This window comes from Branchiostoma floridae, chromosome 17 (genome assembly GCF_000003815.2).
Source record: "Branchiostoma floridae strain S238N-H82 chromosome 17, Bfl_VNyyK, whole genome shotgun sequence".
Lineage (NCBI taxonomy): Eukaryota > Metazoa > Chordata > Leptocardii > Amphioxiformes > Branchiostomatidae > Branchiostoma > Branchiostoma floridae.
The window spans coordinates 5,395,697-5,414,241 of record NC_049995.1 but is presented as its reverse complement, the minus strand read 5'-3'; the positions used below and the strand labels follow the sequence as shown (position 1 = coordinate 5,414,241).

Genomic DNA, 18,545 nt, shown 5'->3' with positions numbered 1-18,545 from the left:
ATTTCACAAAATGCACTGGCAAATGGACTGTGCAATTAAGCGGCTTCTACAGAATAGTAGCGGCTTCTGGCAGTACATAAAGAATGGCTGTGGGCTTTCAGTTTTTATATATTTACAAGAATACACATGTACATCACAGTGAGAACTAGCTTGCTGTCAATTACAGAAAATTATGGTTGACACAGAAAAACATACACAGCACAGTTCAGATTCAGACAAAAACACGCCCCCCTGCCATACTTGTGGCTGTAAATTCTTCAATACTTAAAAGTAAAAACGACAATCAAAAACCTTACCTTTCTGAATTGTGCCGTTTTCTAAAGCGGTTCTTCTTGTGTTTAAGGTTCTGTAAGTCTTTCTTGGCCATACTTATAATGCTTTCTGTGTCTTCTGCGATGGGGGAAACTGGGGAGCCTCCTCCAAACTGGTTGGTCAAGTCGGAGGTGTCGAGCCCGCCAGTCAGAGCGATGTGCGACGGGCTACGCGACGAGAGCGACGTGGAGAGCGACAGACCCTGGTTGGATATCCTGCGCTGGAGATGCGTCACCATGCTTTCACTTTCGATCAGCTTGCCCCTGAAGATTGAACACAAGTTTCACTTTTACTTTTTTTAGATTCATGATAATGAAAATATGACCAACCTGCCAAAGATAAAAATGTGACATACCGGTACCTAAGATCCAAGAATGCCACCAGTACCGTAAAGGGAAATGATTTTGATCCAGTTTAGTTTTGTTTACTGTAGACTGAGCTACTCTTCCACTGGTTGTGACAGAGAAGACAGATGCTATGTGTAGTACACATATTTATACTATAGGTTCATTGTACAAGGGAAATCCATCTAGCTCTTTTCGAGTACAATGAACAGTATAACACGGTTTAATGTCACGTCCTAAGGAATACAACCCTTTCCAGCAGGGTGCTTGTTGGGTGAGTGATTTCATTGAACTGTTACAGCAGGGATTCAAACTCACGGCTTCTAGTTCCAGAGGCAGTACAACATCACATATAGGATCACATGTCCTTTATTCAACAAGTACAAGATCCCAGAATCCCACCTGAGTTCCTCGATCTCCCTCATGTAGCCCTGGATCATGGATCCGACCTGATCCTCCCCGTCCTCCCCTGCCTGGTGGATCTGCCAGCGAGCCTGGTCAGTCATCAGCTGACTGATCCGTGCTGCCTGACTCTCAACTGTTTCCTATACAGGAAAACAAACAAGTTTGTGTGTTTGCATATTAAACAGTTTAATTAAACCACCATTCTGTGTAACACACCACTTTTGCACCGTACAAGCTACTTAACATAAGACTGTAAAGTTTGTTAAACCATACTGGTATGGACCTCCTCTCTTTTTGATAATTAAGGTAGTTTCATTAGTGACGCTTTGCTGTGGACTCCCAAACATGGTCATGCTAGCAAAGGTAGACAACGCAAAACATATGTACATGTACAAATTTGTGATGATACTGGCTGCTCGGCTGAAGAACTGCCCAAGGCTATGGAGGATAGGGAAGGATGGAGGAAGAGAGTCATGTCCATCCGTGCAACCAGCACGCCCGGATGATGATGATGAAGGTAGTTTCTAAGAGGTGCCTTGGGTATGGCTCTCTTAAAACACAGGGCCTTCGGCTGTACGTCTCATTTTAGAGAATGTTTCTAACCAAAGTTTCCCATCTGAAATGCACCTTACCAAAGTTACATGAACATGTACATGTAGGTTCTGCAAAATTTCCAAAAAGTGCCTAGATATATATCCCTGGTAACATTTAAAACATCACCTTGGAGACATTGATAACTTTCTGTTACATCGTATACGTACATGTAGACATAAATTCACTTGGTCAATCTACTTTTAAAAAATTTAGGTTTTTCCGATTTAGACCGTCATTTACAGTGCCCCCTGTTATACTAGGCAAGATGGTATCCCACCTGGATGGCTTTTATCCTCATCCTGAGCTGGTTGTTCTCTGTCTGCAGCATGGTGTTCTCATGGAACATGTCGTTTATACACTCCACTCCGTCCTCACCTATGGTACGCCGACCCTGAGAAGTAAAAGATGGAAATTAATGCTAGAATTTAGACTGACATCCAACTGTGTTCATTACTTTATCCAAATGAAGTGAACTTTGTCAGTGTGACTGTGTGTCTGTATATATGTGTGCAAGTATATGTATGTATCAAAATGCTTGCGTGTGTGCACATATGAGTGTCTGTACATGTATGCATGTGCGTGTGTGCACATGTTTGTGTGTGTTTATACTTATGCAGGAGTTTTTGTATGATTATTCTTCTAGAGGGTACTTAATACTGTCTGAGGGGTGAAGTCTGTCATCTCTGATTTTTTTATTCAAAGATTCTAGCAATTCATGTACGAACTGCATAATATTACATGTATGTCCCTCCAATTGCCTGTACTCTAACAGCTGTCTCCAGCTCCAAGGCATCTACCTTCCTTTTATTCTCAGGAATTATCAAAATAAACCATCAAACTAAACCAAGCTGGAAAGGCAAGCTCACTAATGCCACCTAGCAGTCATTGTGCACACTGCACCTTTCAACCATCTTCAGCTCTAACTGGTCTTAGGCATTTCTCTATCTTTTATCTTTAGTGAATATCAAAACAAACCCTCCACCTATTCGATACAAGTTGAGGAGGCAAGCTCACTACTGCCACCTACCAGTTCTTGTGCAAACTGCACCTGTCTACTCACCTGTCTGTACTCCAACAGCTCTGTCTCCAGTTCCATAACCTTTCCTCGAAGCTCCTGTATAATCTTACTCGTCTTGTCCTGGTTTACTGAGACCTTGTTCTTGATGTTTCGGGCGCGGTTGGCATACTTGAGCGTGTTCAACGTCTCCATAAAGTCTCGGTCCGAGGGACTGACGCAGGCAATCATCAGGGTGCGGCTGTTCCCACCTAGGGAGTCTTGTAGTAGTCTGGTCAGCTTGGAGTCTCTGTGAGAAAGATGTTTCATGTAAAATTTCAGTCAACCTTTCTTCCTGAAGTATTTGGTACATGTTTTTTTAACCTCCAGCATTAGAAAATGTAAGTCAAAGCAGAAAACATACAGAAAATCATGACAATCCGTCAACACCTTGAATTATTCTCATCCAAAGTTTGAATCAAAATCAGCCCCTGCAAGCTGCTAGGGGGCCCGAACATACACAACTTACTCTCTGCCTCAAGAGCCAAGAACCAGAACATGAGCTATAAAAATCTGATGTAATGTAGCAATACCGTAGAAAGCTGCTACGAGACCCATTATTGAACTATTGAACATTATTGAAAGTAATTAAGAAACTCAATGTATACTTCAGTTTCTCACTTCATTACCTGTAAGGCACGTGGCTTCCCTTTTTCTTAGGGTCTCCCAAAGCAGAGATGACATTTCCAAGGGCCAGGAGTCCACAGTTTATAGAGATACCCTCCTGAGTGAGAAGAGATGAGCAACTACGAGTCATTGTTGAGAGGAGATGACAAAAAAGTTTCACTCTGACTTGTCATATTTGTGGTAGGATTACCAATGGTTCTTTGGCAGGAATCTGCAGTTTCACATAAACCTGCTAGATGGTGCTTTTGAGTTGCAATGTTACTATAGTGCATGTATACCTTCAACAATACATATAAGTCCAGTTCACTAAGTGTTTCTTCATTTGTCCTGTTCACAAATTATCTTACAAACGAATCAACAGATGTTAGTAATACTTTGACAAGTCTTCAAGGTTAAATCATAGAATAAGACCTGAAACAAATATATACTGTAAACCCAATTCTATGCAATACAGAAAAACACTGTTCGGTGGGTAGCCTTATTTTACAACAAGGCAACAGAAAACGGAGCTAGAACAAAACTATAATAAAACTAGAGATGGTCTTGCTTAGTAAAGTCCCTGTACACTTTAATTTAAGACATAACAAACCTTTTGCCTATCACCCGTTGCACCAGTTCGCTTCAATCTCTCTGACCCAGCGAGGTCGACAAAATGGAACTTTGCCGTCAGTGTTTCGAAGTCGTTCAGCGCTGCGGTGTCTGTCTCCTTGTCTGTGTCGTCCTTTTCTTCCTCCCCAACAGGCTCGTTGTTGCGTACAACACGCTGTTGTTTAATGTGAATGGTGAAGATGGCGTGCGAGCGTGAGCTCTGAGCGTTCATGTTTGTGCTTGCTGTTGTACGGGACAGGGCACCCATCTTCAGGCATTGTATAATCTGGGGATAGACAGAAGAAAGTCAGTCAAGGAAAAATAACAGTATTACGATGGAGATTCTCTTGCAGCTCACTACTCTGCTTTAAAAATCAGGATAAACTAATATCTTTTTCTTTAAGGTTTTTGTAGTGACAGCAAACATGTACTATTCAGTGTTCTGCGTATACCACAGTATAACATTGCAAACATCTCTAACTTTTTTACAATGTCAGTGTCACTTTGAATAGGCTATATGAAACATTAATTTGATAACCATTTTTCTCTTGGTGTTAACCATAACAATGTTAATGACCAATTTTCCCTGTGTTTACCATGACATATATTTGTAACACCTATATATAGTCAGTGACCTTTAATAACAACCTCATAAACTGATTTGCTCAATCACTCGGTGGTTTATACATTGTAGGTCATAAACCCCTAGTCATCTCACCTCTTCCTTGGAACTAACTGCCCTGGTGGTGACACCCACTGTGTAGATCCCACCAGTAGCATCCTCATGGATTTTAATGTGGGACTTCTTACCCTGAAATTAAAACAAAACAAAACAATAAACATAGCCATTTCCATGGCGATACAAGAATATTGCAGACTCAAAACCATTATCTTTATGGTATATGGTAATAAACCCTTAGGTAAAAAGCAAAGCTGACAGAAAGCGTCATCTTCAAACATCCATCACTTATTCCAATGATGCTGAAGAAAATTTGGACGATTCCAGACGTTAACATGGTCCACGTTCCCAGACGGAAACACAGAGAAGCGACTGTGTATAGTGTATAATGAACGTCAGAGCTAGAAGCGACTGTATATAGTATATAATGAACGCCAGAGCGAACTTCTTTCCGGATGGTACCCAGGCTACAATTGATTGAGGCCACTCCTTTTACCTTTACAATGTACCTTTACTGCTAGAAGTGGGTCAATTTGGCAAAGCAAAACAGAGTATGATACTTACATGCTCCTTGGACGGGTCAAATAGATCGTTAATGTCTTCATTATAGAGCTGGGGAAAAGGGATATCAGACAATTAGTTACAGTCCACTCTACAAGATAAGGCCACACCAATTTAATTCTTTGGTTCACGGATTTTTTCATAAAAAATATGGACCGACAGGGAAAAAAAAAAAAAATTGCAAAATGGTTGGGGTAAAGATAAGGCCTAATCTAAAACATAAAGAATAAAAGGTTTTCAGCTTGAAAAAAGTACAAAAACACTAGTATTACTGTACAGTAACAGCACCTGTTTGTTGAAAATTACAAAAGTAGTGTCAGTTTTTATATTTGTCCCATTCTTCATGAATGAAAAATATAACTGCAATAATAATACCCACATTTTAAGGAGCTTATAATAGAAAGGTCAATTTGCTACACCAGAAAGTTGGTGAATGGTATCACTAATGGTGAAAATTTGGTGAGTGGTCATTTCTATTTTTTTATTTTCCCCAAAATAGGAGCGAGCGAATCCGGGAACCAATCAATTAAATTGGTATGGCCTAAAGAAAAAAAAAATAATGTCTTACCCGCACAAGATGGTGCACAGGACAGAGCCCATCTCAGCTTTTGTAGCCATGGGCCACACAGCTTTGGTGCAATAATCAGGCAAATTTCCAACACTTCGGGGCAAAATTTGCTTGTTGGTGTGGACAAAAATTCCAAAAAACAACAATATGAGGGGAAAAATGGGTTGGAGTCTTGGAAAGATAATTTTTAAAGCTACAGGCAGCTCTGATACATTGTTTACATACTGTTGAGACTTGACCCTTGAGCCTTTGTTAATATTGTAAACTTTAGATAAAACCATACCTGCAACCTAATGTGAAAATATGACTTTAACACAGTGCACAAGAGTTTAAGAAAATTAAATTACATATTTCAAGTGGCTAACCATAATTGTATATCTAGGCTTAGAAGCGTGAGTAATCCACTATAAAAACAACTTTGAAATCATTTTAAACCACTTTACAGTACCTCCATGAACTGTGCATTGATCTTAAACTCTGGCGGAGGATCGCCTCTCTCTAGCGCCGCCTTCCGCCGCTCGCCAATCCCACGGAACAGGTGTTCCACGGCGCGCGGGATGACGCCTTGCTCCTCCGCAGAGATGCTCACGTCGAATCCCGTACCCATGGTGTAGGTTTTACCTGCACCCGTCTGGAACAAAGATGCAACAACAAAGCAATCAGAGACAGCAACTCATAGATGGCAAGTGCCCCCTGGCAGAATATACCAAAACTGCAGTACAGAATGAAAGTTGGAAAATGGCTTCTTTTTTTCTCATTGTTTTTCTTTCTTGCATTTATTTTTAAGTTTTCTCCATGAAAGAAATACTTTGTCCACATAAAATAAGAAAAAACTCTCTGGCAATGAAAAGTTATAATTCTTTTCTTCTATTTCGATTTTACAAATCCCAGAATAGTATTCTTATTGAGTGCACTTTGAACACTGAATGAAAATGCCAAATTTATGCCTTTGTCCTCCTACTGTAAAACAAAGAAACCACAGAAAGATATGAATCTTTAGTAAACACTATGCTATTTCCTTGGTGAAAATTGCCTGTCATTGTAAGATAGGGACAGTGTTGATTTGGAGCCCTGATAAAGAAATGGATATGGGAAGTTTCCCAGTGAAACAACAGTGCCAGCTGTGTCCCATGTCAACAGGCCAGGTCTGGCTACTCAGATAATGGCATTATGATTGATTATGGGCCATTCTAACGGCACTTTATGGATGGCATCCACCTGCGAAATCTTATTATGTTATGAATAATATCATATTACATTCAAAATATTCTAGTAGTCTGGCTAGTTTAGAATCTTCGAAAGTATGTTAGTGGGAACTTTGTTCTTTTTACTTCAAGTACAAGACATTCGGTTAAACTTGAAAGTTAGAACAAAATGTAGTGATCACAATCATACTTCATAGATTGACATTAATTAATGAAAAAAGCAAAATTGCGGCTTTGACTTTGACTTTGACACACACACACACACGCAGAGAGAGAGAGAGAGAGAGAGAGAGAGAGAGAGAGAGAGAGAGAGAGAGAGAGAGAGAGAGAGATAGACACACACATACATATTTCCAAAGGTGCATAATTCTCCAAACCAGAAAGATGACCTTGCCCATGACTAATTTCAAACTATGGTGCAGAGAAGGTCAGGAGGCCACGGTCAGCTATGTGTAGCCTGGATACCAGATACACCACTTTAGACAATAGTCAATACCCCTTTACCCCTTGGCCCAAGAAGAAGCTCATGACCTACTACCAAAACTGTCACTCCATCTCAGATAATTTTGTGCTCCAAGTTCAAGGCTCGAAATACTTTTTCTGCATTTTTGTCTGGTGCAGGTTACGTTGAAAATCACCTGCACCAGACAAATTCTACCTGCACCACTTTGAATTTAGAAAGTATGGATCATGCTAAAATTGTTCAGAAACCATTGCTATTTTTCTTTTATACACTATATATGTGGTAACACTAACAGTCAATGCAGCTAATAACAATCCATAAAACAATCATAAGGGAATTTCTGTATAAAACCCAGTACATGGACAAGTGCAGGTTACGTGCAGGTGGACACCAGAAATACCTGCACAGCTCCAATTTTACCTGTACAAACCTGCATATGCAGGTGGTATTTCGAGCCCTGATATTGGCCCGAGAGCCAAAGAGCTGGCCTGGGTAGGTCCTGGTAACTGTCTGGCATCCAGGCTAGCTACATGTACATGTACATGTACATGTAACAGGGAAAGTTAATTTGGATTCCTGCCTATATGGAGTCTTGCCCACCCATAGGGTGACCACTGGCCACATTGGCTGCTCTGATAATTGAGTTATCACTTCCAGGGCTGCTGCTGTCAATCAAAATGGGGGTCAGTCGAGGGTCACAGGACCTTTCTACCAGCTGTATATAATCTAAATTAGATGGACATTATATTGAATGGTCTTTATTTGCATATTGTTGACCACATAGACTAAACACAGAAGTTTTACTATTACTTACATTAATGACAAGAGATAAAAGATAACATCCAAGTAAGAAGACACAATACCAGTGTATCAAGAAATTTACATAATATGGGGGTCTGCAAGCCTTTTTTTATGCCAATCAGTCATTTTGATTATACTGCACAAGCAACATAATAAGTAGGTACCGGCTCTAAAATAAACTGTAGCAAGAATAATTGACAATTTTCTGAAAAGTATTAAGAATAAACTTTTCGATCAGTAGAATCATAAACAAGCTTTCAAAATCAATGTATGTTATACCTTGCAATATCAATCATATGGAGAGAGACCTTTTCCTAATATTCAATTATGGATTCTGTGTTCAACTTCAAACTTGGATGGAAGCCATTAAACAAATTGCCCTTCCCTCTCTATATGATACATTACTCTGTCTTGCAAATACGCCCCCTTTCCACTAAACAGTTACAAAAATGGCATTCATATGTTCCTTGATTTTACAACTGGTGTATGATGATAGATGTTTAAGTCTAATTTACAAGACAAGGAAACATTTGACAAAAATATCTGTTATTTATCTATGAAATTCAGTTGGGAAATTTGTAAAAATTTCATTGCTCAGACATTGTAAGCTATATTAGTAAAAATCAGTTTTTATATGTATGTGTACATGTACTCTGCATTTCTATTGCTGTACGTGCATCTAAGTTTGTGGCGATTTAATTTTGCGTTAGTTGGAAAATGGAGTTTTCGCGGTGGTTTTAAGTTCGCGGTAGTGCCATAGACATTTCTGCATTTACAGTAATTGCAGAACTAAAAAAAACTGGAAACATCTTAACAAAATTTGCAATGATCTTCCATTATACTTTCTGCATAGAACCTTCCTTTTGGCACAGGCTCAATTCAATTAAGCTCAATCTTCTGAAGAACAATTTAACTGTTACAAATCTCTGGAAATGATTTTCTGGCCCAATGGCCCAGAATTCAGAATTACAGTTGTTGCAGTTCAGCACAGGAAAACGGATATTTAAATTATGCGTGTATGTACACCTTTGTCTAACTTACGTTACACCTTTGCAAACGCTACCAAAAATAAAACATTTCTTATTGGGTTTTTCAAACAAACAAAAACATAGAGACTTGGGGAACCATCCAACAGAATGATGATAATAATAGTACAAACAGAACATTCTTAGCAGAGGTAAAAACTGGGATAGACCATCAAAGCCTACCCATAAAAGTACTTCACCACTAAGCCTGTCTTTATCCACCACTGTTGAGACTCTAAGACTTCCAATTCCTCTCTCTTTCCGACGTTGCCATGACAACTAAAAGCCTGCTTAAAACCCAGGTGTCCATTTCCTAAAGTATTTTTAAAGGGGCTTCCATTTGCACAAGGCCAGTATACAGGTAGGTTCAAGAGATAAAGCTATAAAGTACAGTACATGTAACCCCCATGCTGACTCATAGTGTAACCAGATAGTACATGTATATATTGTAAAAGGTTGGTTTATTGAAACAGATTAGGACAATTTTATAGAAATCTAAGGGAGATCTTAGGATCAGGAATGGCAATCTTATGATATATGATGAAAAAAAATTGTAGATAACCACAGGCCACAATCGCCGATTCTACTAGTACAGATTGCGATCAGGCTCTCTCCTAGGACAAACTCTGATCGCGATCTCTCTTAGGAGAATCGGCGATTCTACTGGATCGTGATCTCTAATGTGACATATACAATGTAACCAGCTAATGCCATGTGCCTGCAACGCTAGTTTCACCAAAAATTCCTACCAGAATCTCCCCTCTATCCCATAAAACCCCTCCTGGTTTTCTCATCACAAAACCTTGGAGTTTGAACTTTGCTACTTAACCAGACCAGCAGGTCTCTACAGACCTATTTGGAGAACAAATCCAGGCTTAAGAGGCAGCTGGTAGCTGAATCTGCTGCCAGGATGGCTTTTCTTTCCTTGCCTTGCACCATTTAACCTACTTATTACCTCCATGAAAAAATGGAGGTATAGTTTTGAGTGTGTCTGTGTGTGTGTGTGTCTGTGTGTCCGCATATTTGTGGTCATCATAACTTGAGAACCTCTTGATGGACTACGATGATATTTAATATGTGGGTAGGGGTTGGGAAGACGAAGGTCAAGGTCAATTTTGGGCCCCCTGGTGTGTGACCTTGGTACTGCAGCGCAACTTCCGGTTTTGCTATCTCGGTGTTCTGAACATGCTATGGTAAAGATTTTTAAGTATTAGATAGCTCTTGTGCTCAGGAAAAAATTACGTAAATTTTGGCCCCCTAGCGTCTAGTTTAGGGATAGCAGGGGCATTTTTGTCAAAACCTTCTGACGAGGATAACTCAAGAAGGGAACAACGGATTTTCATGATTTTTGGTATGTAGGTACCTTAGACAATGTTGTACAAGATTAAATACTAATTATGCAAAATAGGAGTACATTTGCATAATTAATGAGAATATTCTATCATAGCAATTTTTTCAATGTATCTCTTGTCCCGTACGTGATATGGTCGTGACATTTAGGTGGTAGATAGCTTTCAGTGTCATGACAAAGTGGGGCAAGTTTCAGCCCCCTAACATTTAATTTGGGAACTGCAGGGGCGTTTTTGTCAAGACATTCCAAAGAGGATAACTGCAGAAAGGATTGACGGATTGGCATCATATTATGCATGCAAGTACCTTAGGCAAAGATGTTCATAATGATATACATGTTATGCAAATGAGGAGTTAATTTGCATAATTAATGAGGAAATTGTATAATTCCATTGTTTTCAATAACTGGACTTCAATAAATGTAACACATGTTTATATGATAGGTGGAATATAAGCAGATACCAAATATGATAATGAGGAACTTATTTGCATAATTTATGTAGAAATTGCAAAACCGCTTTATGATTAATAATGGGAATTTTATAATTGTGACATGTGTACGTTTGTCAATGATGAACAACACCATGCATAAATTATGTTAATGTCTTAGTCAGTTGCATGAAATTTACAAAAGCTCTAAATTTTCATGGAGGTATGAGGTCGCCGAACTCTAGTTTAGGTAGTGAAGATTCTAACATATGGTAAATAGAATGTTTAGAATGTTGATGTCATATTCAACTTTAGAAAGCAGCTTAAATATATGGCAATTAGTGTTTGTACACTACTTGTTTGTTCTTCATTCATTAATGCAAACACACATTCAAACAAAATATAAGAGATATGGATTACATTATTGAAGTTATGAATTGCATGTAGTCTAAAATTAAAGATATAATTGAATTCAAAGATGGACCACTTCTCATCACTTCATGTTATCCCCTAGTATATACAACAGTTACTAGTAAATTACCTTTGACAAGAAGGTTATGTTTCATGTGTGTGTGTGTGTGTATCTGTGTCTTTGTGTGTCTGTGTGTACTGTGTGTGTGTGTGTGCGTGCACATGTGTCTGAAACGAAATGTGTGTGTGTGTGTGTGTGTGTGAACATAAGAAGTTGAGAATGTATTATCTGTATACTTTGTATGTTTTACTTCGTTGGTCTTGAAGAGAACTCCACATGATTAAATTTTGAGCCTTCTAGCTTCTGGTTTGTTCAAAATCGTTTTCTTTATAAAGTTGAAAACAATTGCTAAAATTACACAACAATTTGTCAATTAGGCCACACCAATTTAATTTCTTGGTTCACGGATTTTTTCATAAAAAATATGGAGCGAGAGGGCGAAATAAAAATAAAAATAAAAATTGTAAAATGGTTGGAGTAAAGGTAACGGCTAATCCAAAACATAAAGAAAAAAAAGTTTTCAGCTTGAAAAAAGTACAAAAACACTATTATTGTACAGTAACAGCACCTGTACCCACACTTTAAGGATCTTATAATATAAAGGGCAATTTGCTACACCAGAAAGTTGGTGAATGGTTTCATTAATGGTGAAAATTTGCTGAGTGGTAACTTTTATTTTTATTTGTTTTCCCAAAAAATAGGAGCGAGCGAATCTGTGAACCAAGAAATTAAATCGGTGTGGCCTTAGCCTTCTGAGAACCAAGCGAATTAATTGCAGTGGCCCTAGAGTTCAAACTATGTCCCATGAGCACGTACATTGTTCCTGTCTCCCCACATTTTTCTCAGCTACTTAACTCTGACCCTGACCTTGTCAGTTGATCCTGTGTTCTACACTGTCAATAGAAAACCTCCATCCAGACATGTCTGGGGAAAACACATGTGGGATAGACCACTAAATAAGGTCAATCCAGCAATACTGTAGAAATTGGAACTAGGAGTAGGACATGAGCACTTTTCTTTTCCAAAAAACAATTCATAACTTCCTGTTTTGCACAAAGTTATTACTACTATTGCAAAGAATTTAAAAAAATAAAAGATGTCAAATGATTGAGGGTTAGAACCCCAGGTAAACAATATTCAAATACAATTCATTCTCTACAACTGGAGAAAAACAGAGAATCATTTCCGTACTAAATGTCTTTATAATATTATCAAAAATTCTATTTCCATAAGAGAAAGAACCATATAGTCTTCTGAGTTTGTCTTGTAACAGTTTATTCTAGAATATTGTTAAGTTTCAAGATGTTTACATTTCAAATATTCAGTCTGTTGTCTGATATTTGGAGCCCTACAGTAATAAGCTTAGAAACCACAACAACTCTAAATTTCTTGCAATTTATCATTTTCAGTCTAAAACAGTTCCAACTCCAAAGACACAACTTCCTGTAACCATACAATGTCATGCACATGTAGATAACCTTATAAGAAGACTCCTTAGTTTAATTCCTGTCAAATTCAATTTCCACGCTGCACCTACTACTACATAGCCACATTTGTACAGGCCTTGAGTCTAGTCCAACACATGTGTGAAGCTCACATACAAGGTCAGTATAAACAATGGTGGCTCTGTTCACAGGAAATCCCAGAGAAAGTGCTCTCTTATCTGAAGTGGTAGCTGCAAGTAGGATCTGTCAAACTTTATACACTTGAGAGTGTGATTCTCCCCGAGGGTGGTACAGTTGTCTACCCAAGATTGGCAGCCTTGTAATTGTAATTTCCTGTTGGAAGGAAAGCTGCTAAATGGATTCCTTCTTCTTTCCATGGCTTACATCAAGGATAAAGAAAGATGTCAAAATTTTGCATGTTTGAAAGATTTGGTTGTCTTCCCAAATTAAACCATTTCTTCTTGTACCAAAGCAACCAACCAACCAACCAGCCAACAAACAAACAAACAAACCAATGTTTATTTTATGAAGCTTTTATCTCATCTATTCCTTAGATGGCCTAAGTATAGGGAAGGATGGAGGAAGAGATAGAGTCATAGCCATTCGTGCAACCAGCACGCCCCCATGATGATGATGAAGTAAATCCCTGGACAGGATAGTCAAGGTTTCAAATCACTTAGTTCAAAGTCCTGTCTTTGTACTAAAAATAAAACAGTAGAGAGTTTATTTGTACAAAAGCAAAGCACTTGACAGAGTAGTTCTCTTAAGGACACACAGATGACCTCAGGGTGGCCTCTAGCCTAATCCTCATCTGGTACATTGTATATCCATAAAAGTTTCAGACAAATCTATGAGTGAATCGTAAAATGGAAAAATACACACCCCTTCCCCGCCAACCTTGAACATATTTTGAACCAGTTAATCTCAAAATTTATGACAATTTCTTCTCTTTTCCCCAGTAAAAAAATCAATGACTTCTATATATATTTAAAGTCCTTGCCTTACTTTGTAAAAATGCTCGTATTTGTCAATGCACTGACATGTTACAAAATCCTTCAGTATGGAAGAGATGTACACCAAAACAACATTTCTAGTTTCACATCAATCCTGGAACTGTAGAACTACCATGATCTCTTTGACTTTGAGGTCTTCATCCCATTTACAATGTATCTGTGCAAGAACCATGTACCCCAACTTTGGCTACAATTTGCAGCACCTTCTGAATTTTGAAAATTTGAAAAAGGGCGTACTTTATTCAAGAACATACAGTAGCTAAGATTGAATGTAACCTTTCCAGTTGACACATACACATGTGTGCAGTCACCTTTTGCAGAAAGGTTAGCCCAAGCTGGGTGGAGGGGAACACCCTTTGTTGGTTTTTCACTGGGTGGGTAGCTGGGTCACTGGTTGGGTCGGTTCTAGGAGCCAAGTTTAACATGTGCCACACATCCCAAGCTACTAAACCAAGGCTGGAAATACACCCTGCATTATGCAGATTATCAGTAGTGCTGTGCAGATGTGACCTACATTTATAAAAGGGATAAAGGAGTTTAATGGAAGAGCTGTCTCTAGAAATATCGGACCCCACCTTACATCCAGGGTTGGAAATTTGCTTGTGGGGACAGAAAAAAATTCCCCCGGCCTCTGATGACAAAATTTCACCCCCCGCTTTATGACATGTAATTGATGATAATGCACTTTCATTTACACTTAGTTAAATTCACCGATTTAACAACATAAGTTATAGCTTGGGTACCATCCTCCATAGTGACTGCTGGCTCTAGCAAAAAGATTGAGCAAGCAGTTGTGTTACAACAGTACAGGGATGTTACCAAAGTTTAAAAAATTAACAACTTGGGCTCCAAGTAGGACAAGAAAGGTTGTTAAAATGGAAAATCTTTGCGATATTTCACTTCACCTAAAACTAGTAAAAAGATGTCAACAAAGAACTAGATGCAGATAGAAGTGAGGCCAGAATATGTGACTTGCTATTGCTAACAATGCAGTACACGGTATACATCATGTAGTTTCAACCAGTCAACCTGTGGATCATCTACCCCTACTATGCGACTGATCACTCTTTAATTCTTGCTCAGGCAGCTGAAAAGCTGAATCGGATCTTCTTGAAGTGGTGCAAAAATAGAAAACCAATGCAGAGTAAAATGTTTTGGGCCAGTGGGTCCTTTCAGGGAGGGGATAACAGTGTTTGTCTCTCAGACAGTCAGAGAGGGTTACAGACACCTTGTTCTTCCATGAGTGACCGACTTTTTGTGAGTCATTTCCGTGCAAAATCCCCAAACTTTTATTCAAGAGATGTCTGTAGAAACAACCACAAAAGCAAAGAAAATACAGCTTGTATTTGGTGCAAAGAATTTTTAAAGCTCAGGGAAAAAGAAACAACTGTCTGCAGTTCCTTTTAAATCTGAGTTGGCTTACTAGTCAGTGGGAAAAACTCTCCAGAATACTGTGTATTTTGATCGTATTTAGAACCTTATCTATAATAAAAATTGAAGAAATATCATACTAACTAACCACCAAGGTTTGTCTAACAATTATCATATACAAATGTAGTAATATCAATGTATAAGAAGCAAAATTTTTCGACACTAATCTTAATTGTGGATCATTGATTAACTTCACTTCATTCATTCTTAGATAATTAGCCAGGTAATCACATATTCCCAAGCTGGTGTTTTTTCAATGGGACTAAGGCTGCAAACAATACATGACTACGAAACTAACAAAACGATAACTGAAAATAACAAAAACATTCGGTGTCAAAAATGTGGGGAAAATCCCCAAAATTTTCCCACCAGTAACACTGTAAGACAAGCAATCCCCCACGAGGCATCTCACAACAACGTACTGTCAACATGTCAATATTTGTTGATGGGTACATAATCTATGGTAACCAGCAGGCTTGTCTCTGTCCTGTTATGTGCTGTGGTCAGTCTCAGTCCACACCATAGTCATGATGCAACAACTACATACAACTGAGAGAATTAAGTAACAAGTGTTAAACTGAGATAAAACAGTGCAAAATTCTAAGTCTACTATTGGGGGTAGATATTTCTAATACTGTACAAAGAAAAAAGAAGTATGAAGTAAACTCTATTCTTTCACAGACATGTACTTGCACATCCAACAATGTATTGCTGATTGAAAAACTAGAGGAAGCCAGTAGAAACAGTCTCCTGGTTCCTTGGATTCAAACCCACTGGCCTGCTAGCTTACAAACTCAACACCATAACCATAACGCAAGCGCTAAGCCAAAAGGTCTGGACCTTTGGACTGGGCAGTGGTGATGCTTGAACCCACTCACATTTCTGGCAAGTACCTCCAGATTGCTACATTATAAAAACAACCACAAAGGAATCCCCACTTCAGACATCCAGGTGTTCAAAACAAAACAAAAAGGTGTATATATACTAAATATGCTCATGCAGATATCATCCAAATAATTAAATCAACATGGCCTACATTATACTAAAAAAAATTAAAGACCCATATTCTATGACACCTCACAGACAGTTAGTCCAAAAGTAAGGGCCCTTTTGTCTCCCTTAAAACCTCCCCTCGGTTCATTTCCATCTGTTTAAAGTCCACAGCTGACCTGTAAATCCTGCTTACTTTACGACGTGACCTTTGACACTTGGGGCAGATTTTATTTTGTAGGCCAGCAGGCCCAGATTGACCTCTATAGAGACTTAATCAGAATGCTTTTACAGACTGCTTGGGAGGACAATTTGTGTCCTGAAATTACAGGGTTTCCAGATTGAGTGAGCAAGAGAACAAGAGAGTGGGAGGGACTTTGGAGAATCATGTTTAGACTTTATAGCAGGTCTTTTATGCACCATAGTATACTAACAACAGCTGTTGTACATGATGTGGTATATTGCCACCTTTTCACATTTAGACTGGTACTTGTGTATCTGTGTGACTGTGTGGCAGTGTTTGAGTGTTTGTGTTTGTGTGTGTGTGTGAGTGCGTGCGTGTATGTATGAGAGTGTGTGTGTGTGTGTGTGTGTCCGCGTGAATATATGTGTGTGTGTATGCGTGCGTATGTTGGAGTATGTGTGTCAACACAATAACTTAACTTAAGCAGGTTTAGCTACACAATTTCTTGGTTCTTGTGCGACTCAAAATTTCAGCAGGAACACAACAAGAAAACACAGGGCTGGGAGGAAAACTTACATCGGACTATATTCATGCCCTAAAACATTGACATGCCAAGTTTTACAGATTTTTGGAACCCCCTTTGTTCCTCTTCAGCAATATCAAATCAAATTTTGAGAATCATGAAATTCAATTGGTGTGGACTAACAAGACTACCTGCGCTACACCAACGTATGAGTCAGAGTTTAAATGGACAAGGATATAAATGTCATGTTCCCACACTGAACAAGTAGACAGAATTTAATCTAATCATCTTGCTAAACCCACTTCTGGCTCTGAGCCATTATAGATGAATTGAACATCCCCCTGGAAACTGCACACTCAGGTATTCCAGAGATTTCCTCATCTCTTTTCCAGACCCTTTAATCTATTTAACTTGCAAAAAAAACTTGTTTGGGAATATCACCACTGAAATTTGCAACAACGTTCAACTTCAAGTATCTAGGTAAGTATGAAAAGTCCACATGGTAGCTAGAGTTCTAATATATAATGATGATGTTATAATATTACAAATATTAAAGATTTATTCCAACACAAAACATCTGCACAACACAATGACTACATGTATATTGTCTTCTTCAGAATCAATCTCTAAATATATCCATAAAACAGAAATAAAACATACATCATGCCAATATTACGGTATTACTTAAGTTACAAATTGGAGGTACACACATCTACAATATAAACTACACATACAACTTAATTGCTATTTCAGAAGACTTTACAATACAAATGAAACACTGGACGCTTTAAGTTTAACCTCACTTGAACATATTTTTATACAGGAGCAGGGCTCTAGCCAGCTCGAATTTTTTTCCCGTCAGCCAATTCCCATTGTCGCGAAAACACTATTCCAGGAGATAGAGGGACTGAACTGAGACCTTGAAAAACAGGTTTTAATGAGATTATTGTATGCGAAAGGGCGGCGACACACATTGTCAACAATCATAACAATAGCAAAACAAACAATGTGTGGCTTTTACGGCCGTGGATGCCTGTAGCTTCCACCAAGGATTTTTGTCCGTCAGGGTTGACGGATTGCTTTTAAAATTTTTCCGTCACACGCAGCAAATTTCCGTCAATTGACGGAAAAACGGACGCTGGCTAGAGCCCTGTACAGGAGTAAATACACATGTTTATGACACAGGGGACCTATTTCTACACCACAGGACGTGAGTTAAGCACCCCGGCGGCCTGTGGATCCAGAAAAAGGCATGTGTGGTTATTTCTGTCCGGGTATGAGGCAGAGGTCAGGAGAATACGTGTAACACTTAGGAGACATAGCTGCAGGATTCAGGTCATGGATGGCACGGTGGGGGGTGGGGTGGGTGTTCTGTAACAGTGGGGTTCAAGCACTGCCACCTGAGCATGCCAAATGGCTGACAGCCTTTTGGCCGAATTGGTTGCGTGTTGGGTTTGTGAGCTGGTGGCCCGGGATCGGCGC

General features: G+C 38.9%; 1 protein-coding gene across 5 annotated transcripts in view; it reads right to left on the bottom strand.

Annotated features, from left to right (window-relative positions):
• The window catches only part of LOC118405128 (kinesin-like protein KIF21A), a 42,587-nt gene that overhangs the window by 14,260 nt on the left and 9,782 nt on the right, over nucleotides 1-18,545 (bottom strand). For all 5 annotated transcript variants that reach the window (XM_035804538.1, XM_035804541.1, XM_035804539.1 and 2 more), the window contains exons 3-11: nucleotides 6,181-6,363; nucleotides 5,168-5,215; nucleotides 4,643-4,735; nucleotides 3,926-4,210; nucleotides 3,339-3,433; nucleotides 2,716-2,959; nucleotides 1,933-2,046; nucleotides 1,059-1,201; nucleotides 297-575 (exon numbers count right to left, since the gene is read on the bottom strand). In XM_035804538.1, the coding sequence (XP_035660431.1) occupies nucleotides 297-575; nucleotides 1,059-1,201; nucleotides 1,933-2,046; nucleotides 2,716-2,959; nucleotides 3,339-3,433; nucleotides 3,926-4,210; nucleotides 4,643-4,735; nucleotides 5,168-5,215; nucleotides 6,181-6,363 (1,484 nt within the window). The remainder of the gene's footprint in view (nucleotides 1-296; nucleotides 576-1,058; nucleotides 1,202-1,932; nucleotides 2,047-2,715; nucleotides 2,960-3,338; nucleotides 3,434-3,925; nucleotides 4,211-4,642; nucleotides 4,736-5,167; nucleotides 5,216-6,180; nucleotides 6,364-18,545) is intronic.